Source organism: Echiichthys vipera, assembly GCF_963691815.1.
Source record: "Echiichthys vipera genome assembly, chromosome: 19".
NCBI lineage: Eukaryota > Metazoa > Chordata > Actinopteri > Perciformes > Trachinidae > Echiichthys > Echiichthys vipera.
In genome coordinates this window covers 7,178,706-7,206,377 of record NC_139844.1, presented here as the reverse complement: position 1 = coordinate 7,206,377, position 27,672 = coordinate 7,178,706, and the positions used below count along the sequence as shown (strand labels likewise).

The 27,672-nt window shown below is 38.3% G+C and overlaps 1 protein-coding gene across 1 annotated transcript; it reads right to left on the bottom strand.

Moving 5' to 3' along the window:
- On the bottom strand, positions 1–26,740 carry pax1b (paired box 1b; the record flags this gene model as incomplete). Its single annotated transcript, XM_083934539.1, has 8 exons — positions 26,639–26,740; positions 24,219–24,809; positions 21,846–21,985; positions 18,899–18,988; positions 18,754–18,813; positions 7,457–7,684; positions 5,895–6,024; positions 1–176 (listed from the first exon to the last, which is right to left on the bottom strand). The coding sequence occupies exons 1-8, from the start codon at positions 26,640–26,642 to the stop codon at positions 1–3; spliced, it is 1,419 nt and encodes a 472-aa protein (XP_083790665.1). The 5' UTR covers positions 26,643–26,740.
- Between the last annotated feature and the right edge of the window lie 932 nt (positions 26,741–27,672).

Below are 27,672 nucleotides of genomic sequence, written 5' to 3'. Positions count from 1 at the left end.
TCAGCCAGCCAACCGGTCCTCTTTGATCTCAAAACGTCTCCGCGGCATGTGACCGCGATCCACCGGTCCGCCGTGACTGTAACGCCGAGAGGACCGCAGACAAAACACAGGGCGGAGAAGTCCCCACTCCTTCAGATCTGTCACTGTCTGCCTCTGAACCCCCCTCACCTCTGGACCTGGACCCAGAACACCCAGAAGACCTTAAACCGCTGATGCAACAAGAGGAGTTTGGCAGCCATCTTTGTTTTCACAGCCTTCTCCATCTGGTCGAGCTGCTAGCACACGCTCCCGACACATTTTCGGCGTAGAAAAAAAAAGACAAAAAATGCACAAACAACTAAACCTGCATCAGTTGGAAACTATGTTCTTGAGTTTAAAGCAAAAGACAAAGTTTACCTCCAAGTTTACCTCTAAGATCCTCGAGAAATTAGTCGCCTATCAGCTGTGCGACTTTTTACATAATTATGAGTTATTTGAGGACTTCCAGTCAGGATTTAGAATGAATCATAGCACTGAGACAGCACTGGTAAAAATTACTAACGTCCTTCTAATAGCTTCAGACAAAGGACTTGTCTCTGTACTTGTCTTACTAGATCTTAGTGCTGCCTTCGACACTATTGACCATCACATCCTGCTACAGAGACTGGAGCATCTGATTGGCATTAAAGGAACAGCACTGAGCTGGTTTAAGTCATATTTATCAGATAGATCTCAGTTTGTACATGTTAATGACAAATCCACCATGCACACTAAAGTTAGTCACGGAGTCCCACAGGGTTCTGTCCTTGGACCGATTCTATTCACCTTATATATGCTTCCCTTAGGAAATATGATAAGGAAGCGCTCCATAAACTTTCATTGTTATGCTGATGATACACAATTATATTTGTCGATCAAACCAGAAGAAACCCATCAGTTGGATAAACTTCAAATGTGCATTAAGGAAATAAAAAGCTAGATGACCTGCAATTTCCTGATGTTAAACTCAGACAAAACTGAAGTTATTGTACTTGGCCCCAAAGGCCTCCGAAACTCAATAGCTAAAGATATTGTTACTCTGGATGATGTTGTGTTGTCCTCCAGCACCACAGTAAGTAATCTGGGTGTTATTTTTGATCAGGATATGTCCTTCGATTCTCATATTAAAACTAACAACAAGGACTGCATATTTTCACCTGCGTAATATTGCGAAAATTAGGAACATTGTGTCTCAGAAAGATGCAGAAAAACTAGTCCATGCATTTGTTACTTCTAGGCTGGACTACTGCAACTCCTTATTATCAGGCTGCTCCAATAAGTCTGTTAAGAGTCTCCAGATGGTCCAAAATGCTGCAGCTCGAGTACTGACTAAAACAAATCAAGAGAACATATTTCTCCTGTATTAGCTTCTCTTCATTGGCTACCTGTAAAATCTAGAATAGAATTTAAAATCCTTCTCCTTACCTACAAAGCTCTTATTGGTCAGGCTCCGTCGTATCTTAAAGAGCTCATAGTACCGTATTACCCGACTAGATTGCTGCGCTCTGAGAATGCAGGGCTACTTGTCGTTCCTAGAGTCTCCAAAAGTAGAATGCTACCAAGCTACCAAGCTCCTCTCCTGTGGAACCAACTCCCAAGTGCTATTCGGAATACAGACACTGTCCCCTTATTTAAGAGTAAACTTAAAACTTTCCTTTTTGATAAAGCTTTCAGCTAGGGCTTACAATCCTTTAACAATGTTGTTATTTTTTAGCCGATTTTATTCTGCTTAATTATGCTGCTATAGGCCTAGTCTGCCGGGGGATAATACTTTTCCACATACTCTGAGCTTCTCTCCTCTCTGTCTGTATCATTCATGTCTACTAATTCAACTTCTTCCCCGGAGTTGTTTGTGCTTTGTCGTCTCGCAGGTCTCTGCTGATCGTGGTGGTGCCTGCTGCCGTGGTCCTGCATGACGCTTCCTGCTACTTTTATAATCTATAACCTTAGCTGTGCTTGTTTCTACTATTCTGTTGTATTAACTGCCATAAAATATAAGTCATATTCACGTTACTATAGATATTATTATAGTTACTGGAAGTGTGTCTGTCTCTGTCTTTGTGTCTGTCTGTCTCTCTCTGTCCATCTGTCTGTCTTTTCTCTCTTTCTCTCTCCTTTTCTTCCTCCCCAACCGGTGCAGACAGATGTCCGTCCTCCACAGAGCTGGGTCTGTCTGACGTTCCTGCCTGTTATAGGGAAGGTTTTCGTTGCCACCGTACTCTACCGGGAATTGTTGGGTCTATGTTTATCATAGAGTGTGGTCTTTACCTACTCTGTAAAGTGCCCTGAGATAACTTTTGTTATGATTTGGCACTATAAATAAAATTGAATTAAATTGAATTGTATTGATTGTGTCTCACAGTTGAGGGTGTGACTGCAACTAATGATTGGCCCGTGGTACCTGCTTGGCACCGGTGTCGTTCTTGATCATATCCTCATCAACAGGTTTGCTCAATATCATACGGTTCACTTTGTCACTTTATACCATCACTGCATCACTTTATTCAGTTGTACTTTATTCAGTTGTACTGTCACTTACTTCAGTAAGTAATGCTGCTATTCGACACTGTCACTTTATATCACCACTACATCACTTTATTTATTTATTAATGGTTTACTGTAACTATCTGCTGATACACTTACTGTGCTTTAGGACATGCTGCTACATTTCACTGTGGTTTACTGTAACTTACTTAAGTACGAAATGCTGCTACACTCCACTGTGCCATACTGTCACTTAGTTCTGTAGGACATGCTGCTACATTTTTAACATTTTTAACACTTATAACTTATCGCTCCTTCTCACTTATTTAGTTTGTGCTTATTTTATTTCAATCTGCTGCTAAACTGCACAGCGCGTATTGTTGTATATTGTATATACCTACGCTTAACCACGACGTCTGTTGCACTCTGTCACACTGGGTTCATTGCTTGATTTATCTGACGTTAGCTTTATTTTGATTTGATTTATGTTTATGCTTATTGTTACTCTGATCCTTTTCCGCCTTTGTATCGAAACTGTTGCACAATAATTTCCCTCGGGATAAATAAAGCTTCTTGAATCTTGAATCTTGAATCTAAAGTTCTGCACAAAAATTTGTATGATATCTTACGAAACAGTGAGCGGAGGGGGACCACGAGACAGCGATGGGCCCGAAGTGGACCGCAACCCCGGGGAACCAAAACTAGTTACATGAACTTTTTTAGCGGACAAAGGGTGGGGGTTAGGCATGAAAGTCACTTGGTTGGGATTAGAAAAAAGGTTGTGGTTTGGTTTAGTATGTTCGGGACATGAACGACGACGACCTGGGAAATAAACACCGGGTGAAAGTCCTGTGTTTTGGGATCCACCAACAGACCACAGCCTGCCTCCTTAAACTGAGATTAGCTGTCTTATACTACGTCTCCTGCTTTAAATACGTGGAATACATGAAATAAATACTTGGAAAATGCACAAATGCGTTCTTTTCTATGGCTGCTGCAGAGGGAGCAACATTTAGCTCTCGGTAAGAGAGGAAACATTTTCCAGACCTATGGATTTTTTTTAAGGTGGTGTTTTCATTCTGTGTGAAGTCAGTCAGTAACAGTGACTAAAAATCTATCTATTCTGGGTTTTGCTGTTTTCTGTCCTTGATGTCAGAGTGTTACTGTAACTGGAAAAATGTTTCTAACATTATTCAAACCATAGAAATGTGTCATGTTATTCAAGGAAACGCTTGGTTCCATTTGGTCGCCTGCCGATTGCTTCATATCTCTCTGAGTTGGCTTTGTGGTTTTTGAAATTCACAATGATTAGAAAGCATCAGATACGAATCACTCAGATGTAAAAAGCTGAATTTGGTTGCAACATGAAAATGGTTTTCCCTCACGTGTCCGTGAATGTCAGTAAAATCCTCAGTGGGACTATTTCTTCACGTGGTTGGATGTTTTCCATGAGCGAAGGCGTGATTGTCTTTTGCTATTTTACAGCATGCCAGCGCCCCTCGACCAAAACACCCGAGCGTCCCTGAGTTGCAGTTACTCTTCAGAGCGGATTTATGATCCTCTGCTGTCGAGGGGTTCAACCAACGCGCTGCAACTAAACTTGTATTTTTAAAGCGTGAGAGAAGATGCTCATTTGGCTCTTTATTCTCTCCTGAACAGCAAATGTTTTAGTGAAGCTGTTACACACTCAAACACACACACACACACACACACACACACACACACAAACACACACACACACACACACACACACACACACACACACACACACACACACACACACACACACACACACACACACACACACACACACACACACACACACACACACACACACACACACACCCCATCCTCTTGGTTCACAAATTTAACAAGTGGGACACGAGTGAGCTGTGGAAACATGTAACTGCTCTCTGTGGACCCTGTTTCAGCAGCGGCAGAGTGGGTGGTCAGTCCACATTTCTACCATAACACACTGACTGCAAAATGTTTGACAAATGAAGAAAGATATCTGCAAATGAATCTGTCGCAGGTTAAAGTTTAATGTGAAGCTACGGTTGCTTTTACTGGCGCTGTGCTGACTCGTTTATCACGGGTGGATGCACTTATTATTACAAAAAACACAACGAGGTGTCAACTACGTATTAACGAGTAACGTAGTTACTCATTAATCCTGATGTTTTCACTGCAATAATCAAAGATACCTTCTCCTGACTCAATCTTCAGTTACAGGAGTCGTCCCCAACAATGACTTCTGAAAGTAAATAAAACTGCGGCTATTTTTTTATTTTTAAGTGTCAGAAAGAGTGCGGACAGATTAGATTACAAATATAAAATATAATCACCAAATAAACTATGATGTATTATTATCGGGTAGCAAAACAAAAAAATGATGAAAAAGACACGCAAAATTATTAAAAATAGATGTAAAATGACCACAAAGGGAACCAAAACGACGACATAGAAATATAAAATGTCCAAAAACGGATGCAAAACCACCACAAAAAGATACAAAATGACTAAAAATAGATACAAAACCACCACAAAAAAATGCAAAATGACTAAAAATAGATACAAAACCACCACAAATAAATGCAAAATGACTAAAAATAGATGCAAACCCCCCCAAAATGTCTAGATATAGTTGCCATAACACCACAACAAGATGCTAAATGACTAAAAAAGATGCAAAACAACCACAAAAAGATGCAAAATGACTAAAATAAACGCAAAACCACCACAAAAAGATGCAAAATGACTAAAAATAGATGCAAAGCCACCACAAAAAAGATGTAAAATTACTAAAAATAGATGCAAAACAGTTACAAAGACATACAAAACAATAAAAAAAAGGACATGAAATGATCACAAAGAGAAACAAAATGGGCCACAAAACGACTGCTGAAATTGAGTGTCTTGTTCTTACGTGGACAGAGTGGGGGCCTCTCACATGTCTATGCCCAGGGGCCCGTTGGATCAGAATACCTCTATGACCTGGAGGTGAAACCTGTTACTGATACTTTAGCTGTGGAGGAGCTCACTGGACAAACGATGTGGTCACTGTATGTTGCTGATGCAGAAACGTATTACAGTTATCACAGAAGAAGTGGAGCGGACCGATACACAGGTCAAGTCGATGACACTAATTCAAACTAAAACGGATCAGCATCATGCACTCCTGTGTAGTGGAGTCTGGGCTTTTTCCAGGTGCGTTCACAAGTGGTTTTGGTCCTGAAACTGTAAACACAGATTCGATACAGAGCAGCCAGATAGTGGAAGTGGAAGGACAAAGCCTTTATCTCTCAGCACTGTACATATATCCGGCGCTGAGCCAGACGACTGTCCTGCTGATTTATGAGTTCAAAGGCGCCATATTTCTGGGCTTCACTCACCTTTATAAAAACCAGTGATGTGCAGCGTTGGTGTCACCGTCCTCATCTGCTGCTGATCAGTCGGATCGGAGGTTTTTACTGTGGCTCTCTTCGCGCCGCAGAGCCTCCAGGGGTCGGGTTCACTCGGACGCTGGTCGGAAAAAAACAATAACAGGTTCAAAATGGGTTTATAATGAGGCGAAGTCATCAATTACAGACGGGGGTTACTAAGACAAATGAATAATGTAAATCCTCAGATCAAAAACAGAGTAAGGCATCTTCTCAAGACTCTTTGAAAGTGTTATTATTTTGCATCTTTTGGTGGGGTTTTGCACCTATTTCTAGTCATTTTGCATCTCTTGTGCAGGATTTGCATCTGTTTTTAGTCATTTTTGCATCTCTTGTGCAGGTTTTGCATCTATTTTTAGTAATTTTACATCTTTTTTTGGTGGTTTTGCGTTTATTTTTAGTGATTTCTATCTTTTTGTTGTGGTTTCGCATCTATTTTTAGTAATTTTGATTTATGAGTTCAAAGGCTGGTCGTAAAAATAAAAAAAAACAGGTTCAAAATCTGTCTATAATCTGGTGGAAGTCATCAATTACGGATGGGGTTCCAAAGACAATGGAATAATGTAAATCCTCAGATCAAAAACAGAGGAAGGCAGCTTCTCAAGACTCTTTGAAAGTCTTATGTAATAGGGTTATCGTTACATTATATGTGCAGCTTTTGAAGCTTTAAAACAAAAACAGTTCACACTTTTTGCTTTTTAATGAGGATTGATTGTAGTTTTTTTTGGAATAAAATCATTTGATTTTCTTAATTATATTTCAGATTAGCAGATTTTCAAGGACTTTTTTTAATGGAAAATACGGTATTTTAATAACACAACATGAGTATTAAACCTTGTGAAGCTGCAAAGGTACTTTCACCATGAGGATATTCTTTCGACAGGCTACTGTTTCCACTTGTTAAAGGCTGATTAAAGGCACTTTTCTATCAGCAGACATGCTGTTAACTTAGAGCGGCGAGTCAAAGCGGCATACAGTACATTCGATCTCACATTTAAATCGCTTTTATTTCTGCTAATGGCTGCAACTGAGCCGCTTTGGTGCAGAGGAGGAATTTTTATTGTTTTTCCAGACTTCAAGATCAAGGTGACAATACGTTAATGACTGAGGAGAAAATACAAGAGCTGAGATTTACTGTACCTTCATACAGACACAGAGAGCTGTTCAAAGTCTAACTGTTTGCACAGCAAGGATACTGCAGATATTTTGAAATTTGTTGAGGTACTAACACTTCTATTTAAGTAACATTTGAATGCAGGGATTTTAACTTATTGCTCTTGTTTGATGCAGCATGTATCTTTGTTTGCATGGAAAGTAGAATAATTATACAAATATCTCTTGTAAGGTTACAGGAACATATGAATATGTGAATATGAATATGAAAGCTGTTGTATGCCCGTTTGAGTGATAAACACTTTGAAATAATCGAATTGTCTTAGTAACACAGATGCCAGTTTCTCCTCAGCTGATGTTTTAACCGCTCGGAAACAGAAAAAAAGCTTCCAAAAACAAACAGTCGATGTTAAACGGGAGCTGAGGGACTCTCTGTACATGAAGATCATCATCATAAAGAAGGTCTGTGACATCTGTTTCCTTCCCTGGGTGACCCCTTGGGAAGTCATGGCGAGGTCACGGGCACCAGCACAGGTCACACGAAGGGGAAGCCCACGCCAACAGACCACCAACAGAACCAGAGCGGCAGTCGTCTCTGCCTTGTGATAGGTGGTTGTGTTAGCTGTGAACTAACCGGAAATACGATAAACCAGAGGTGGAGGGAATACTCTTTACTTGTAAGTCCTGCATTAAAATGGCGTTTTGCGCAAACTGGGTGGTGCGATTACATGCAAAGTCACTGCAAAGACGCAAATATACACAAGCAGACACAACGCAAAATACGCTGTGATAATTTGAAAAGACAGTTTCAAAGACGTATTCTGAGCCTACAGGCCCCTGGGCACAGACCTGTAAGAGGCCCCCCACTCTGTTTACGTATAGGAACAAGACACCCACATTCAAAGAGTCGACTTTAAGTCATTTTGTTTCTCTTTGTGTTAATTTGACCTCCGTTACTTGTTCTGTATGTCTTTGTAATTGTTCAGCATCTATTTTTAGTCATTTTGCATCTTTTGTGGTGGTTTTGCATCTATTTTAAGACATGTTTTAACTTTTTTGGCAGTTTTGCATCTATTTTTTAGACATTTTGCATTTTTTGTGGTGTTTTTGCATCTCATTTAAGACATGTTTTAGCTTTTTTGGCGGTTTTGCATTTATTTTTTAGACATTATGCATTTTTTTGTAGTGGTTTTGCATCTAATTTTAGTAATTTTGCATCTTCTGTGGAGGGTTTGCATCTATTATTAGTCATTTTGCATCTTTTGTGGTGGTTTTGCATCTATTTCAAGACATTTTTTAGCTTTTTTGGCAGTTTTGCATCTATTTTTTAGACATTTTGCATTTTTTGTGGTGTTTTTGCATCTAATTTTAGTTATTTTGCATCTTTTGTGGTGGTTTTGCATCTATTTTAGACGTTTTGCATCTTTTGTGGTGGGTTTGCATCTATTTTTAGTCATTTTGCATTTTTTGTGGTGGTTTTGCATCTGTTTCAAGATATTTTTTAGCTTTTTTGGCAGTTTTGCATCTATTTCTTAGACATTTTTTAGACTTTAAGTTTCTATGTCGTTGTTTTGTTTCTCTCTGTGGTCATTCTACATCTATTTTTAATCATTCTATGTGTCGTTTTGCATCTCTTTATGATTATTTTGTACCCATATACTCAGAATATCTTAACCAGTTCACTATCTATGAAACAGCTCCAGACTTTGTCTCAATGACATCACAAACTTGAGTTCTAGAACTCTAGTTTTGGGATTTGGGAAAGAGCTGTTAGTGTTTTTTGGACTGTCTTAAAACAGGAATATGAAATTTGAAAATGGGCGTAGTTCTCCTTTAAGTAATACTCAAAAAACCACAAATCTACACAATTACTACAGGAGTTAATGTAATTATTTACTTCCACTCGTTTTCATGGTGTCCCGACCAGCTGCGACATGCCTGGTGGGAAGCAGAGCACGGCGGCGGCTCGGCGCGCTTCACTGGTCCTTTAAAGAATGAAAAAATCTGTGCAGGTGAAGAATGTCTCACGCCTTTATGTCAGTCGAACAGAAACAAATGTCTATGATAAAAGGGAAAAATGCATGCAAATGATCTATCGAGTGATAAATTAAACTGTAAACGGGTGAGATAATGTACGCGTGATGCCTTCAGGTACCAAGGGAAAGAAATGGAATGAAACCTGAGATTTAACTCCATCACCTCCCGAATGCTGAAAGTATCTTAAAAGCCTGTTGGTGTTAATCTTCAGGTCAAATATTGTGAGAGTGTCTGTGGATGTGTGAGCTCAGATCTGCAGGATTAACAGCAGCACAGATAAAAGATCCACAGCTCAGGGTCTTTGGTTTATGTTCCTGTCACACAATCAGACATGGTGTCAATAATAAAATGTAGTTCAGTTCAACCTACTGCAAACAAATTTGAAATGGAAAATCTAAATCTTTAACTGGACGTAATTGTTGTTGCAGAAGGATGTACACAAGAGAAGTCTTTAAAGAAATCGACACACAAGGCGCTCTTTAGCGTCTGTAGGAGACGCTTTCAATTCCTCTGTGCTGTGAGATGACGCAGTATAAAGAGCGACCACAGATAAATATGCGTAGATGCAGCATCCTGCCTTGTGAGATGCATCTCAGCCACCGCCATCTTACTCCGGGGTTCAGACCCGTTCTGACCATAGACTGAATGTAAAAACTTGCAGAAGGAGACTTTTGGATGTTTGCATTAACAAAGAAACACCTGAACTAAGCAACATGGAATAACATCGCAAAACATTGTTTTTTCAGTATTTTACTGTTACACAAACATTTTGACTTAATATTATCACAAGAGGTCAACTTATTTTCATCAACAGGTTCTTAGAATATCTTACAAAAATGAGTGAGATATCCTACGCATGATGTTCTATTTAATGCAGTGAAAGAGTGACTGGAAGTGGACTGCAATGGTTAAGACGACAAAAGGTGATGCTTAACTTTAGACAATAAAAGGTGACGATTAAATTCAGACGACAAAAGGCAACGGTTAAGTTTAGACGACAAAAGGTGACTGTTAAGTTTAGCCGACAAAAGGTGACGGTTAAGTTTAGACGACAAAAGGCAACGTTTAAGTTTAGACAACAAAAATGAATGGTTAAGTTTAGACGACAAAAGGTGACAGTTAAGTTTAGACACTAAACTTGGTTCAGATCATATAAAGGTGGTGGTTTGTCTTAGCTCTTCCAGGACATGAACACCAGTCATCCAGGTCAAAGTCCTGTGTTTTGGGACCCATCCACCACCCTAACCCTCCTCCCTACCTGGATTTTGGCGCTCTGATACTACATCACCTGATTTCCTTCTTTGCTCCAGACTAAATTTCTACAGTAATAAATATGTGGATTACACACAAATTACAGTGTGTTACTTTACGTAGATCTCTGTGCAAACAGTGAATGAGGACAGCTTGAAGAGGTTGGTCCTAATCCTTCTTTAAAGCAAACATAAAGTGGCGCAACTGTCCTGGTGCTAAATGAAGCTAACACTACCTTATGCTGAGTATTTAGTAATTAGTAATATATCTGTAAGATGCTGAAAATGAGGCGTTCTCCACATAGGAGGTGGATGGATGATGGATGCTGTTTGTATGTGTGTGTGAATAACTTTCCGTGCTTCACACAGACCTCTGATTCAACTCATTATCACCAGTCGCCATCAGCAACGACACAAAAACATTCACAAACACAAAGACGAGCTGACAGGAGGACTGTCTGCGAGCAAAACCCGGGTAATAGCACTGAACTATTTCATGGGAGTGTTCACGGCTAAAGATTGCCTGTGAGCAGGGTGTGTGACAGAGTGGAAGATTAATAGGTGAGATGGCATTTGTGATTTGCCCGTATGTACAACATGAACCTGTTCCCTCCAGATCAGTGTTAGTCTGTCTGTCAACACTCTGCAGTATAAGCTATTCATAAGAGATGCTATCAGATGGCAGAAGACAGCGGAAAGGTCTCCAGGTGACTTCTGTGGGAACGTCTCTGACTGTCATTGTCCTTGACGTGCAGGAGTATGAACGTGTCTTTTTGGGATTATTTGTGTCTCTTCACTAGGACAGTTCCACAACAGAAATACAAACAAATCTTATCTTTAAAATGATATCTAAAAGGTTGTCGAACCGGTTCTACCGATTCTTGAAGGATTGAATTTTCTCTGCAGCAGCAACGAGAGAGAAGCTGTTACCTGTCACGTCATAATCAAGGACACAGCAAAACAACAGCTGTAGGACATTTTTCAATATGTCGCTACACCTGAGTGTCCCAAAACGGCATATATAGACAGCCTTTTACGGCGGACGTCCTGAAAAAATATGTGTGTGCGTGTTGGCAACAGAAGCGGGTTTCACACTTCCACATGGGTTGGCGAGCTTTAAACGCTAAATGAAAACTGCTAAAAGCAACAAAATGTCTGGTTGTTACATGTTCGGTTGTCAGAATCAATATTCTAACAGCAGACGGAAGTTCTACTGAATTTCGACAGCGACCGTTGTTTCAGTTTAAGAAGTAGGCACGTTGAACTGGAGACTTCCAGCTGAATTTGGATTGGGAAACAATTGCAGTGGAGGTGTTGCATGTTGCTGAAGGAGGTTCACATAAACACTTGCATTCATCTGCCGTGTAACTGTACAAGAGGCCCAACTCCTGCTGCAGAAAACATCCCCCAACCATGACACGACATTGGTGAAGTTCAATTTATTTGGGTCTGATGGAAACATTATGTTCGGCCTCGGACTGGGAATGACTGACCTAAAGTGTCTAAAGAAGTCAGTTAAATTTGGAGGAGGAAGTGTCAGAGTCCAGATCTAAACCTCATAGAGAATCTCTGGAAAATCCTTTGCAACAAAATAATGTCTAACAAACCCACTACAGTTACTGAACTGTGGAAGAGGCTGCCAGGAGAATCGATCAGTGTATTTTATGTCTTTACGCGGACACCTACATGTTTTGTGGAAAACCGAACCAACGTATTTTCATCAACAGATTCATATGATGTCGTATCAAAAGTTCTATAGCGCAAGGAAACACAAATGCGAGACGGCGGCGGACCAGAAGTTGGTTGTTTTTGGTCCGATGTTTAGGCACCAAAACTACCGTTACATGACCGGTTTTAGACCATGTTTACAGGACAACGACAAAATACTTGATCAGATGTGCCTTCTGTATAGATGTAGACGAGACACTGACGTAGATAAAAAAGTGAAACCACCCTCCAGATTTGAAATGTTAAAAACGCTCCACCGTTGTGTTTCCGTGTAAAGGAGTAAAAACGTAAAAGTGTGCTCTGATCTGCTCACGTGTTTACGTAATATCCACACCACTTCTTCTATACTGTTATGTAGGGCTGGAGAGTAGCGGGAACTACTAAGATTTTGTCACCGCAATAGCATCACAGCCGTGCAAGATGCAGTCACGAAACTTTACAGGTGTGCAGTTGAGGTCAAAATGAACACCGAGTTCAAAGATAGGTGGGATCCAAGCAAGAGTGCTAGAAGAAGGGGTTAGGAATTCCCCCCACACCAGCTCTTGTGATCCAGATCTAGTTTTCCCCGGCTACAACATCACCTGTGGCAGAACTACATTCACTGAGATGTGTTCCCAAACCGAAAGAGAGAACGGAGATGCACTGTGCAATGCACTTAACATTGTTGAGATCTGCGACTACCATAACCATAATCTGCGTAGGTTTGCAGAGACGCATTGATAGGAAAGAGCGGACTGATCCTTTAATGTGGCAGAAGTGACTCCAGGTGGACGTCTGCAGACAGAAAGACTCACTGAACACAACAAAGCAGATCACAGAAGACAATCAGGACTTAAGGGACTTCCTAGATGACTCAAATGCTTCCCGGAGAGTTCTGAACAAAGAGCTGATGTTTGCTCTGTCACCGTGTCTCAGCACCACTCAGATTATTCAGGTATTAATGGACCGCCTCTGTTTACTTCCAGCTGTTTGCTGATGGATCATCTTACACCTTTAGTGTTTACCTGCAGGAAGCTTCTTCTTATCTGCAAAAGCTCATGAGGACAAAACTGGGGCCTTTTTTCCCCAGGTTGTTTTGGTCGTTGTTGAATTTCCGCTTTAATGATATAAAATCAGTCAATTAGTAAAATGTTACATACATTTCTATTTCTTCTTTTTTTAATTCACCTTTGTATTCGTTTCCCTACTGGTTTATCTTACTATTTAATCCTCACTTTTATTTTTTAAATTAAGTTTTGCATTTATTTATTTATTTAGAAATTCTTTTGTTTATTTTCAAATTTATTTATTTATTTATTGATTGATTTCTGTATTATTTTCCCTTTGCATTTTCTGCCTATTAATTTATTATTTAATTAATTATTTTTTTGGGCTAGTGCAATTATGTCCTCCATAATTTCTGTTTCTTTATATATTTTAATTGAGAATTAAATATTAATTGAGATTAATTGAAAATACTTACAAACATAAATGCAAGAATTCATAAAAAAATAAAAGTAAAATAAATCAGTAGGGAAATTAATACAAAGGTGAACAAATAAAAAAGAAGACATATCAGTAATTTTTGGTACAACAAAAATAAGACCACAATGATCAAGTTTTTTAGATGTTGTATTTAAATATTGTGCATATTTGTAACTATATTTTAATGTAGTTTGAATAATTAGTATAAAGTTTACAGAAGTTTAGAGATTAGACGATCCTGCAACTCTGAATTACTTTATAGTGTGTTTATAAATACTTGATCTGCGCTGTTACAGTGCCTATAGAAAGTCATGATACCCTTTTGAAATAGTCACTTTTTTTTAAAGCCTGAAATGATAATACATAAATTTTTCCAGCGTGATTTACACATTTTACCTTGTATCATTCAACTGAATTTCTTTTTTCAACATTTCTGAAAAAAATGAATAAAAAATGAAAAACTAGAATGGCAGGGTTTGAAAGTGATGAGTCCCTTTAAAATAACCATTATAAACATCCTCAGGTTTACCAATCACCTTCCAGATTACACACAGAGTTAACTGGCCTCCACCTGACATCAACTGTGGTGTTTTTGATTTTACTGCAGAATAAAATCAGCTGTTCCTTTAGGTTCCACTCCTAGTCGTGCATGGTAACACAGTGAATTCACACTGGTTGGAAAGAGGCTTTCAAAAGAGCTCAGGATAAAGTTGTGGATAGGCACAAGTTAGAAGAAGGATATAAAAAGATTTCAAAGGCTTTAACTCTCCCTCTGAAGACCGTTCAGAGTATTGTCCAGAACTGGAGGCATATGGCTCCACCCAGACCTGGCCTAGATCGGGCCGCCCCTCCAAACTAGAGACCGAGCCAGGAAAAGACTGATCAGGGAAGCTGCCAAGAGGCCCATGGTGACCTTGAAGGGGTTCCAAGTCTAAATGGCAAAGGCTGGTCCATCTGTGCATGTGACAACAATTTCACAAGTTCTACATGTTTGGCAGGGTGGAGAGAAAGAAGCCTCTTCTGAAAAAATGTCACACTGAGTCTCGTTTACAGTACACCAAAAAAACATACTGAAGATTGTGATGCCATGTGGCAAAAGGTTTCATCGTCAGGTGAGACCAAATCTGGAGTTTTTGGGCTGAACTCTAAGCTCTATGTTTGTCAGAAACCAAACAAAGCACACCACCCAAAACACAGCATACCAACAGTGAAGCCTGGTGGTGGCAGCATTGTGTTGTGGACTTGTTTCTCTTCAGCAGGGACTGGGCAGTTGGTCAGGATTGAAGGGAAAATGGATGCTGACAAGTACACCCAAATTTTTTTAGGAAAACCTGCAGCCCTCTGTTAGACACTTGAAAATGGGCAGGGGTTCACCTTCCAGCAGGACAACGACCCAAAACACACCTCCATAAAAACAACACAGTGTCTAAAGGACAGGAAGGTGAATGTCCTGGAGTGGCCCAGTCAGAGCCCTGACCTGAATCCTACAGAACATCTGTGGATGGACTTGAAGAGTGCAGTCCATCAGCGCTCACCACAGAATCTGACTGAACTCCAACAGTTCTGCAGGAAGAATGGGGAAATATTTCCAGTCTAGGTGCACAAAGCTGGTAGAGACAACTCCAAACAGACTGATGGCTGTGATTTAAGCAAAAGGTGCCTCCACAAAGGATTACATCTGGGGACTCCAACCCTGCTATTCTAGTTTTTCATTTCTTATTAATTTTCAGAAATAAAAATAAAATTCAACGTAATGATGTCAGGCTAAATGTGTAAATCACGCTGATTTTTTTAAAATTTTTTTACGTATTATCATTTCAGGCTGTAAAACATAAAAAAGGGTAGCATGGCTTTCTATAGGCACTGTATGTTATGGACATATTTAAATGTTCAGGGTCAATTAATTTATACTATCATATTTGACCACCTGTCTTCTTTGCTCAGACATCTGGAAAACTCAAAAACCACAGACATAGATTTACTTTTGCATGTCTTTATTAAACAAAAATATACTTACAGCTTTACCAAAATATTTTACAAGATGATACAAAGTTTCCCTTCATGAAAAAAAGAAAAGAGAAAATGGACTGACAGACTGCTGGTGGAGGGTTAGATGAAAACACTGTTTGTCTGTTCATTATAAAGCTCAGTTAGCCTAGCTTAGCATAAAAACAGAGGGAAACAGCTCAAAATCTTGTTCCCGCCTGCAAAGCTCTCTGATAATATGTTGTATTTCGGTTCATTTAATCCAAACAAAAACAAAGTGAAGACTCCAGAAGAGCTGTGTCCGGACAAGAAAATAGTCTGACACATAATCAACGGTAAAACAAGATAAAACATGTTAATCAGAGCGGGTTAGAGGTGCTGGTAGGTGGATTTCATCACCTTTGGATCCTTTTTCCCTCTGTTTCCAGTCTGTATGCTAAGCTAAGCTAATGAGAGTGGTATCAATCTTCAAGAAATAAAATAAGCATATTTTTTACAAAGTATTCCTTTGTTGTTCAGCTTGAAAAGAGACTGTTTTGTTGTGAGAATGAATAAAAGTCTGTTAAATTGCTGGGTGCATTTTGGTGTATTCTCCTTCATCGCTCATCCGTGGAAACGTAATAAATCACTAAATAAAGACCTGAAAGGAGCTGATGATGGAGGAGTTCTGACAGAGTTTCTCCTTCAGGTCTTCAGCTCGAGTCTGACACCAGTAAAAGTTTTTTAAAACTCTTTTAGCATCAGGACGAATCTCCTCAAGTGGTCACAAGGCCGAAGACAATCTCTGATGTTTGAACAGAGGACTCTGAAGTTTCCTGTCCTCTGCAGAGAAGACACAAAGAATTCATCAGGATTGTCTCATAAAGTCACGCCAGATTTTTATAAAACAAACAGGAGGAAAAGGATTTGGTCTGCCGAATCCACATCTTAGAGAGTATTTTAGTAGTTTTGCTTGTAGTGGAAACTTGACATAAGTTAGAAACCTTTAGTTAAAGGAGTAAAGGCTCGTGGTCAAATATATATAATCTAAACTCAGTAGCTGCTTCTTCTCTTCTGTGTCATTTGTGACCATTTTAAGCCTCAACCCTGTTTCTTTAAAGACACAAACATTAGTGGTTGTTGAGCAGAGGAATTCAGCATTTTGAAGAAAATAAATGTGTTTTATAGCTTAAAACACAGGGTGGAAACACTGCGGCTCACCTATTAACATAAATGGTATCGAGGATAAATATAGATTTAAAAAATCACAGAAAGAGATTTTTCGATACAGACAACCGAGTCCAGTGGCTTTTGACTGAAATTTCTTTGGGGATACCGATGAACTGGACAAATGAGAACATTCACAGGCCCACTGAAACAGATGCTGAGGGAATGACTCTCCATGCTCGCTGTTCTATGAACTTGTCAAATTAGCAGGTATTGCATATTGTCAGTTTTGAAACTCACCTCTCTCCTGCAACAGACTTGGTCTTTTTCTGAGAGGTTGATGATGTTTGTACAATGTATTAAAGTGTTGTCTATACAGTGTTTCTGACTTTTGGGATGTTGATAGTTTTATTATTATTATTATTATTATTTGCACAATAAAAAACAAACAATAAGACAAAAGCAACATAAATAACAAATACAAAGGACCATTTAATAATAATAATAATAAAAAGAAACAGACTGTGCCGGTGATATTAAGAAAACCCATGGGGCCGTGTTAAAAAAATCTCACCTCAAGGGTCATTAGACGTAAGAGAATAAAATGAAAAGTCATCGAATCCACAAAAGTATAAGGAAGCTAAAAGATCAAGCAAAGTGGCATCATTGAATAGATGATGAACAGATATGTCAGATCGGCCTATATTCATTCTTTAGGTTTCCACTGCCTGGTTAGTCAGACAGGTCCTGAGCCTGCATTTGAAGTGGACTACGCTGCAATTGCAATAAAGCTGTTCTATATCTGAACCCCCTTGTATCGAATTGAAAATGTACAGATCTCAGTGTGTACCTTTGGTTGTAGCCAGTTGGCTTGTCTTGTATTATACCTGTGTACATCACTATTATTTGGAGAAATACTTTACAGGGCATGGGAGACGAAGAAGACTGATATACTATATACTGATTTAAAAAATGAATAAACACGAGAAAATGTATTTATGTCAAAAATCTAAATACTTGCAAGCTGCTTGAAAAGAGGAGCTGAGTGTTCTAGTATCCTGCTTACGGAAGCCCTAAAGGGTCAAACAAACGTATGTTTTATTTTCTCCATTTTCCCGTGACAAGATAATATATTTGAGAGATAATGAATGAAACGTGAAAGGCCTGAGATGTCATGCCTCCTAATGACTTCTCATATCTTGAAGAACACTGTGGACAACACTGACAGATGATTTCAGTTGGTTTAATGTTATGAAATTAAACTGTAACCTGTATATTTATGTGCACATTGTTAAACTCCTCCCTGTACTGGTATGTATTGTAACAAAACATGATTGACAATAAATAAAGCCTTGCTTACAGTCTTCTTAGATGACGCACACTAATGTGAACATTATCTGTAAAAGCGAGGCATCAGGTTGTTTCAGGCTGTGTGAGACCTTGATTAAAGAGATATGTGATGGTGATCGACATTCTCCTGCTCCTCCGACATTGCTACACTGAATGATGTTGTATTTAATAGACTAGACTATCGTTTTGTTTTCTCCAGATCTCAAATGAATTATCTCATTATCACAGGAAAACAGAGGAAATAAAATCGATGCATGTATGACCCTTTAGGGCTTCCGTAGCTGCTAAATGTAGCAATTCCACAGATTTTTTTTTTGCAGAAGATAAAGCCTAAAAAGGTGTGATGTATATCTACCTCTCCAGATGGTTAATACAATATGATAGATAAGGATAAATGAAGCTGTAGGTAAGCTTGTACTGTATGTATTTTTATATGTCTGTGTATAGTTTTTTTAATTGTATGTGGACCCGAGGAAGATTAGCAACCACAGCAGAAAGAATAAAGAAAGGAAAGGCTTTTTAGACGATTGTTTCTTAGATTTGTAATTTCAGTCAGGCCACAAAGTTAACTTCCCCCTCAGTGTTTCATCCAAGAGACTGAAATATTACTGTGAATATCAACGAAGAAAAACTCTGAATTTGGGGGCGAAGAAATGCCCAGTTTGAGTTCACAATCTCTGTCATTTCAATAATTAGGATCTACGTTATTATTATGGGAGCGTTTAAGTCAGCCTCACCGTCTCTTGGTAGAAGTCTGATGGAGGCTGCAGATTGGAAACCTGCAGCCTCGTGTGGAGCTGCAGGAGCGGGATGAGCCAGACTCTGAGTGAGACTGGGAGTGAGACTGGAGGACTGGTGCTGCCAGTGGTGTCCAGCACTCACGTAGCTGGCTGCCGGACCTCCGTACACACCGTACTGGTTTGGTGAAGAGTATGCACAAGCTGAGACGTAACCAGGCAGACCGGACGAAGACTGAGGAACAAAGGAAACGTGAGTGAATGGAGATGATCTGTTTAAAACCGTCCACTCAACAGAACATCTGGAAAACCTGGATCACATTCACTGACGCGTCCTTCATCAATGTGGATCTTGAATATCCTGAGGTTTGAGGCACAGAGATGTTGGAAAGGACTGAAACAGATTTAAAACCCATTTGCACAACTTGTGAGGATTACCTTTGACATACACATCCTAATTCTAATCTTAACTTGAGCCTTATTCAACAGCAACAGTCTTACTTCCCCAAATGTCCTCACTTTAAATAAATATCCTCAGATCAAAAAAATCCTCACTCATAGTTATAGTCTCCAAAATGTGAAATTTCCAAAAATGTCCAATATAGCTACAAAAAGTTTTCACAAAATCTCCCGATTGTTTTTTTTTTAACCAATGTTCTTACTTTTTCAATTTTCATAAATGTTCTCACAGTCTTTGTCACTTTCTACAAAATTTCCAAACTCTCCAAAAATATCCTCAAATCCACAAAAATATGTAATATTTTCCTAATTTTCTTTCCAATTCCACACTTTTCAGAAAAACTGCTCCCACTAGATGATCACAAAAATGTCTTTTAAAATCCCCCAAAAATCTAAATTTAAAAAAATATTTTCACACAAAAAGTTTGTCACTCGACAAAATCTTTGTTTACAAAATGTCATCATCATTTCCACGTATAAATTCCACATATTTCCTTTGATTTCCACACATGTTCTCTCTTTCCATAAACGTAAAGTATCAATTTTTACACAAATTATCAAAAGATGTCCTCAATTTTTACAAATATTGTAATTTTTCATAATTGTTTTATTTAAACTGTCTCCCTCACTTTCCAAAAAATGTCCAAACTCTCCAAAAAAGCCTTAAATAGCCTTAAATCTACATCTCCAAAATTGTTCTCATTTTCCACAAACTTGCACTACAACACATCTCCCTCATTCATAAATGTCCTCATATTTTGACAAATCCAGCCCTTTCCAAAATTGTGCAAAAAACTCTTCTCACTTCACAAGGATGGCTTTAAATTCCCACAAAATTCACTTTTTTAAAAAGAATACCCACTTTCCATAAATGTCCTCAAATCCAAAAACTTCGTCACTCGACAAAATCTTAGTTTTCAAATCATTTCCAATATAAATTTGACATATTTTCACAAAATGTTCCCATTTTCATCAATAATCTCCCTTTCCATAAACGGCAAGTACCAATTTTCCACCAATGGTCCGAAAAATGTGCTAAATTTTCACAAATATTGTAATTTTTCATAAATTTTCTCATTCTATAAATGGAGACAAATTATTCTCAACATCATTATCAACACATCTTTTTAAAGGCCTCCACTGAGAGCAGCTCATGAGGATTCAGTTGGTTTTGAAAACTGTAGCAACGTCTTTCATTTTGGCCTCGAAAGAAAAGGCAACAACATTAATTTCAACTTCAGTTTCTTCACCGTGTTGCAAAAAAAAAAAAAAATTAAAATAACACAGAAATTATACACAAATACATACATAAATGCACAGGTGGGACAGCAAGAAACCCTCAGAGGGCTTGTAAGAGATGCCCAGGTAGCTGATTTTGTTTTGCTTAATTCTGCTGCCGTAGGCCGAGTCTGCCAGGGGATAATCCTGTTCCTGATACTCTGAGTTTCTCTCCTCTCTGTCTGTATCATTCATGTCTCATCAATGCATGTTACTAATTCAACTTCTTCCCCGGAGTTGTTTGTGCTTTGTCGTCTCTCAGGTCTCTGCTGATCGTGGTGGTGCCTGCTGCCGTGGTCCTGCATGACGCTTCTTGCTGCTATTATCACTGTTACTCATATATACTATCATTAGTGTGTATAGTAGTAATTATCATATTTGTAGCCATAAAAATATCATCTGTAATATTTCTCACTGTATCACAGCTGTTATTACCACTACACATCATTGATCATGTTTGCCACCATAATTATTATCATTTTCATATTCTATCCCCTTAGCTGTGCTTGTTTCTACTATTCTACTATATTAACTGCCATATCATATAAGTCATATTCACATTACTATAGATATTATTATAGTTACTGTTACTTTTGTGGTTGCTTACATCTCTGAGACTGTCTGTCTGTCTGTCTCTGTCCATCTGTCCGTCTTTTCTCTCTTTCTCGCTTTTTTTCTTCCTCTCTCCGGTCAAGACAGATGTCCGTCCTCCACAGAGCTGGGTCTGTCCCACGTTCCTGTCTGTTATAGTGAAGGTTTTCGTTGCCACTGTACTCTATGGGGGAATTGTTGGGTCTATGTAAATCATAAATAAGTCATAGAGTGTGGTCTTTACCTACTCTGTAAAGTGTCCTGAGATAACTTTTGTTATGATTTGGCACTGTAAATAAAACTGAACTGAATTGAATCGATACGTCCTCACTTTATAGAAAAACGTCTTCACTTTCCAGGTCCAAACCCTTGACTCTGATTGGCTTAATAGAAAAGGTCCTGATATAAATAGAATAAAGATTTAATCCCTTGTTAACTGTCATCAGTATATGGCGGACTCTTGTTTTAACACTGCAACACAGTCGGTTTGTAGTTTCCTCCTGAAACCAGCTGGAAAACAGGAAGTGGGCTGAGAGATGACAGCCAATCAGAGCTCTGGTCACATTAAAGTTCAGCCACCACAAAATAACAGCAGATGTTTCAAACACCAGCTGGTGAATCAACATGCGGAGAAAGCGGATAAAATAATGTTTAAAATGTGAAGCTGACTTTTGAACTTCACCACTTTAATAATGTGTTTTAGAACAAATCCCGCTTTAATTTCACCTTTTCCCCTGATGTGATGAATGTTTATTTTATGTTACCTGTTGGTATTTGAGGTCCGGCTCGTTGTTGGTTTTCTCCGCTCCGTTGACTCCAGAGGGAAACGGTCTGCTGCTGCTCATACTGGTCATACTGGTCCAGTCCTCCATTTTGGCCGAGTGTCCATCAGATCCACACAGTGCTGGAAAAGAAAAGGAATTTAACAGTTAATAAGTTATCATGTATGGTTCATATCATTAGGTTTTTAACACATTGTAGAACAGAGAGTAGAACACTTCCACCACGGGTTCCCAGTTCCTTGAGAAAATTCTCATGAAATAAATAGAAAATAATACAAGAGACACAAAAGTAAACCTAGAGACTAATGTACACCAGAAATAAAAATGTCAAGCAGAAAAGCAATAAAACAGCATAAGTGTTGTTCACTTTCTCACTTTTTTACTTGTTTTTAATGTGTAGATTAACTAATATCTATCTGTCCTCACATCTAAACACTGAAGGAAGTTCTGCAGGTTGGAACAAGGTCTGTCTGTGCAACATGGGTTTATAAAGATTCGGCCGAAAACGGACGATTAACGGGGGAAAACCCCAGAAAAACAGATATCACCATGGAACTTCCCCAGTTCATTACTGACATTAAGATGATTATTTTTTATATATATATATTAGAAGTTTCTAAAGTTGTATGTTTAAATATGCAAATGAGGCATTATCTTATGAAATATGAGCAAATTTTCATCCATTTCCAGAACATAAATGTGAACACTGGATAAAGCCGGGTTCAAAATTCTTGTTCCATCTTGTTGACATTTTAGAGTCAAAGCTTTTCACAGATATCTCTTTTTATCACTCCATAAATCAGCATTAAAACATTCATTTTCTGCCTGTTTTTCTGAATAAATGTTGAATAAACGAGGCTGTGAATGTAAAACCCTTCAGAATATAGAGAAGAATGAAAGTGTCTGTAAGTTCTGCTGAAGTGCAGATTTAAAAACATTTAAACTGATTCATTGATAAATTCACTCATTTTGAGACACTACAGGTGAATAGAGACAAAATATGAACCAACAGATAAAACCATGAAACTTCCCCATTTCATCACTGACATTAACATGATTATTTTTGATATTACTGAAGTTTTCTGAAATGTTCTGTTTAAATATGCAAAACAGGCATTATCTCATTCTAACTTTTGGTGAATTTAGGAGAAATCTACAGACACAAACACACAAAGTGAAGTAACATAATTTTTTTCTTTATAATCTGAAAGAAGATGTGTTAAGGAAGATAAATTACCAATAAAAATAAATAAATGGAGCAAATGGCGGTTTAAAAATGGTTCTGTGATGAGAATAAAAGCATGAATGAGTCTCTGCACATGTGCGGGGGAAAAGACTTAAATCAAATATCTGATCAGGATTCTCCTCCAGCCGAAACAACCGGCTGACAGACTTTATATAAAGCATATTTCCTGAAACACATCTCAAATAAAAATCACAATATAATCCTTATTGTGGTTATGGACGATACACATTAATTAATTCACACAGAAATGCATTAAAATATCAAAATAAATAAAAATAAAAATGAAGAGGAAACTAGGATTACATATCAAATCAGTTAAATTAGATCATAATCATATTATCAGTCTTCTGAATTTATAGCTTTCTAATAATGCAGCTTTTTATTGGACCAACTATGATAATATGTTTTCTTTGTGTGTGTGTGTGTGTGTGTGTGTGTGTGTGTGTGTGTGTGTGTGTGTGTGTGTGTGTGTGTGTGTGTTTGTGTGTGTGTGTGTTTTCTGGGAAGAACCTTGATTTTACTATTAATACATTTGTTGTGTTGCTTGGATTTATGTTTTTATGAATGTTTTGTCAGGTGTCCTTGAAAGGCTCCAACATTAAAATGTATTATTATTGTTATTATTATTATTATTATTATTAATTTAATCTACAATTAAAAGCCAACTCTTCTAATTTAATATGTTTAAGTTAAGCTTTTTTTACACAATGACTAAAACATATTCAACAATGACTGAATGAGAAAATATCTAAAAATAGAATAGTTAAAACAATGTTGTGTCAAACTGGTATTTTAAAACATTTCTGTAAACAGAATAATGTATTTTTGCATCTGAATGAGTTCGGTTTTATTTGAATGTTATAACAAACTCATTTCATTTGGATAGCTTCATGTTAAACACTATAGTGAGATCCTAAATGGATGGATTTGGGAGAAACAACGATGGACCATCCAAGTCATCAGAAGATGCATCATTTTCGATTTGATTTGGTTTCTTTTAATTTATTTATTTGGTCTTTATTGTCTTCAGTGAGACTTTAATATTTAGGAGGAATTTATAAAATGTATTTACAATTATTCTACATGTTTCCTAAAGTGTCTTCACCGACCTGTCGGGTCCATGAAGGCTCGGATGCCCAGGATGTTGTGCCAGCTCCGCGGCAGTCCGAGATGCCCGGCGGGGCCGCTGCCGGTCCTGTTCCCGGTGTGGGTCACAGCGGGCCCGGTGTAGGAGGAGTACGGGTAGACGTGTCCGCACTGGAGCTGAGCCGGGGCCGGTTTGCAGCCCTCATACGGCGGTGACAGAGTCCCGAGTTTATTCCTGAGTATCCGGCTGATAGAGCTCACAGACGGCACGTTGTACTTGTTACACACCCCGTCCGACAGCAGCCGGTCCCGGATCTCCCAGGCGAAGATGCCCGGGTCTCCCTCCTTGTAGTCTCGGATGCTCTGGACCACTGCGGGGGTGGTGACCCGGGGCTTGCTGCCGCCGATGGCTCCGGGCAGGATGGAGCCGGTGTCGTTGTAGCGGGCCAGGATCTTGGACACGCAGCCGTGAGAGACGCGCAGTTGGCGGCTGATGTCGCAGGGCCGCATGCCGAGCTGCGCCAGCTCCACGATCCGAAGCCGCACCGGGTTGGGCAGCGGCCGGCCGTTAACGAACATCCCGCCGAGCTGGTTCACCTCCCCGTAGCTCTGCTCTGCACACACACACACACACACACACACACACACACACACACACACACACACACACACACACACACACACACACACACACACACACACACACACACACACACACACAGAGGGCAGAGACACTGGAATCAGGACGTGCGTAAAGCAGCTCCATTATTGATTATTGATTCAGCAATATGTAATGTCTTTAAAAGCGCAAAACACAAACATGCATCGAAATTAATTTACATTGATTATTGCAGCGTCTCAAATGGTTTGTCTTATGTTTTAATAAATCATTTAAAGTAATCTGGAAGGCGAATTGGTGGAAGAGCGGGATTTATTTCCATGTCATTTCACAATTAAATGAAATCATCTGCACTGATTGTTTTCATGCATTGACGTATAAAAAAGTAGCATAATACAAAAAAGGATCCTCACCGGAGAATAAATACAGGGATATGAGGTCCAGGATTTGTTTGCTTAATAAATACTTTTGTTCAGAGACCTAATATTATCTGCTGTAGTTGTGTCTTGTTAAATATTCCCAAACAAAATCAACAAATTTAGGTTGTTTTTTTTGGTTATTTTACTGGTTTAACCAAGTTTAAACAACAATATTTCAATGCAATGGCCTGCAACGCGTCTTCCCTGTGTGTTTCCATTTGAAGAAAATACACACGTAATGCTAAAAAACACATGTATTGTGTTCATTTCTTGTTATTTTGCCACAATGTGCAACAGCAAAGAGGCGGATAATTATAACTAAATTATTGCTCTATTTTCAATTCCAGGTTTGTTCTCAGTGGAGAGTTTGAGCTATAGAAGATCATTTTTGCATTTTTGTGTTTCTCTCATTAAAATTCAAAACATCCCTGCTGTGATTACAAACATCATATAAACAAACATTTAACAGCCTCGGAACATGAATAAATATTTAATTACCATCACATCAAATCTTATTAAAATCTTTTTTAAAAGATCTTTTCCAGACTCCACAGAAATGATCTCGTTATATATTTAGGGCATTTCAGTGACTTTCAGTAAAACTGCAGATGCAATTGAGTTTTTTTGTGATGAATTAACATTTCTGAACGAACAACAAACTGTATTCTGTGTCCTGAATCAATTAAAGCTGATATTTAATACGTCTCTACTTTCTTTTTCACTTAATGCAGCTCATTTAAAGTGTTAATCACCCGAGTTTTTTTACAGTCTATATCTCCAGACACAGGAAGCAACATTTCCCTTTCATCAATCTGATCTTCTCAATTTCAGTTTTGACTTATTTTTTTAAATACAAATGCATGCACAACTTTCATTTTGTTCTATTTCCTTTTCCTGCATTTATCTAACTTTAAAAATTTTTTTAGAATAGAAGAATAATCCACAATCAACTACGCAAATGAACAATTTTCCCTAGATTAAGGATATTATATGACCTATACTTAATTTTGAATGAGGATATATATTTCCATGCATTTCACTAAATTTTATAACAGATGAATAAGCTCCAAACAGACCATCTGTATTCTTTTCTCCATTAGGCTGATATGTTGAAAGCACCTTATACCTTAGACATTAATCTAAAGGAATAACGTTAAAGACATTGTAGGCCTAGTTCTGTGATATCGGTTAATTGTGGCACAAAAGGCAACTACCTTCTTTTTCCTTGTTATTTCATTCCTGCTGCTGAAACAACAATAAAACACAGCTTACATTTCTAAACAAGCAAGTGCCAACAAAGCAACTTTTCCATATGAAAACATTCAAAATGATGAGTCATTTCCTCTTAGCCTGACATGAATTCTCTCTCTGTTTTATGTAAAAAGTTGAGTTTTGGTCATCTCACCCATTAGCTGCCGTCCACAGCGTCTCTTTGCTCCACCATCCAACTCTCCAACTGCAGCCTGCAGTGATCTGAAGCCTCTCTTCCTCCCCCTCTTGCTGGTTATTCTCCTCCTCCTCGTCTGGGTGTAAATCATGTCATGGTTTCGTGTTTGCAGAGCAGGAGGATAATTTGGCATCAGCACCCAAAAGAACGAGGGCTCCTGAAGGGCTCTTTGGTCTAAATGTTTAAACTGAAAACATCCTAACAGGCTGATGAAACCAGCTGAACTAGCTAGCTTAAAGTAGCCTAATAGGTAAACAGTTGAAATACTGAGCTGATACTAAAAAATAAACTGTTTAAATAGCTTTTTAAAAGCAATAGATAAACTGTTGAACTAGTTAGCTAAAATTAATAAACAGTTGAAATAGTTGGCTAAAAGTTACAGATAAACAGTTAAACTAGTTAGCTAAAGTAATAGATAAACAGTTGAACTAGTTAGCTAAACATAATAGATTAACAGTTGAACTAGTTAGCTAACAGTAATAGATAAACAGTGTAAATAGTTATCTAAAAGTAACAGATAAACAGTTGAACTAGTTAGCTAACAGTAAAAGATAAATAGTTGAACTAGTTAGGTAAACGTAATAGATAAACCGTGAAAATAGTTAGCCAAAAGTAACAGATAAACAGTTGAACTAGTTAGCTAAAAGTAACAGATAAACAGTTGAACTAGTTAGCTAACAGTAAAATATAAACAGTTAAACTAGTTAGCTAAAAGTAACAGATAAACAGTTGAACTAGTTAGCTAAAAGTAATGGATAAATCGCTGAACTAGTTAGCTAAACATAATAGATAAAATATCAAAATAGTTAACTTTAAGCATAAACATTTGAAAAAGTTCACTAAAAGCATAAACAGCTGAAATAGTTAGCTAAAAGTATAAATATTTGAAAAGCCTACTATAAATATTTAAAGTGGCTAGCTAAAAGTTAATAGTCGAAATAGCTAGCTAAAAGCAGTTGAAAAAGTTAACTAAAAGCATAAACAGTTGAAAT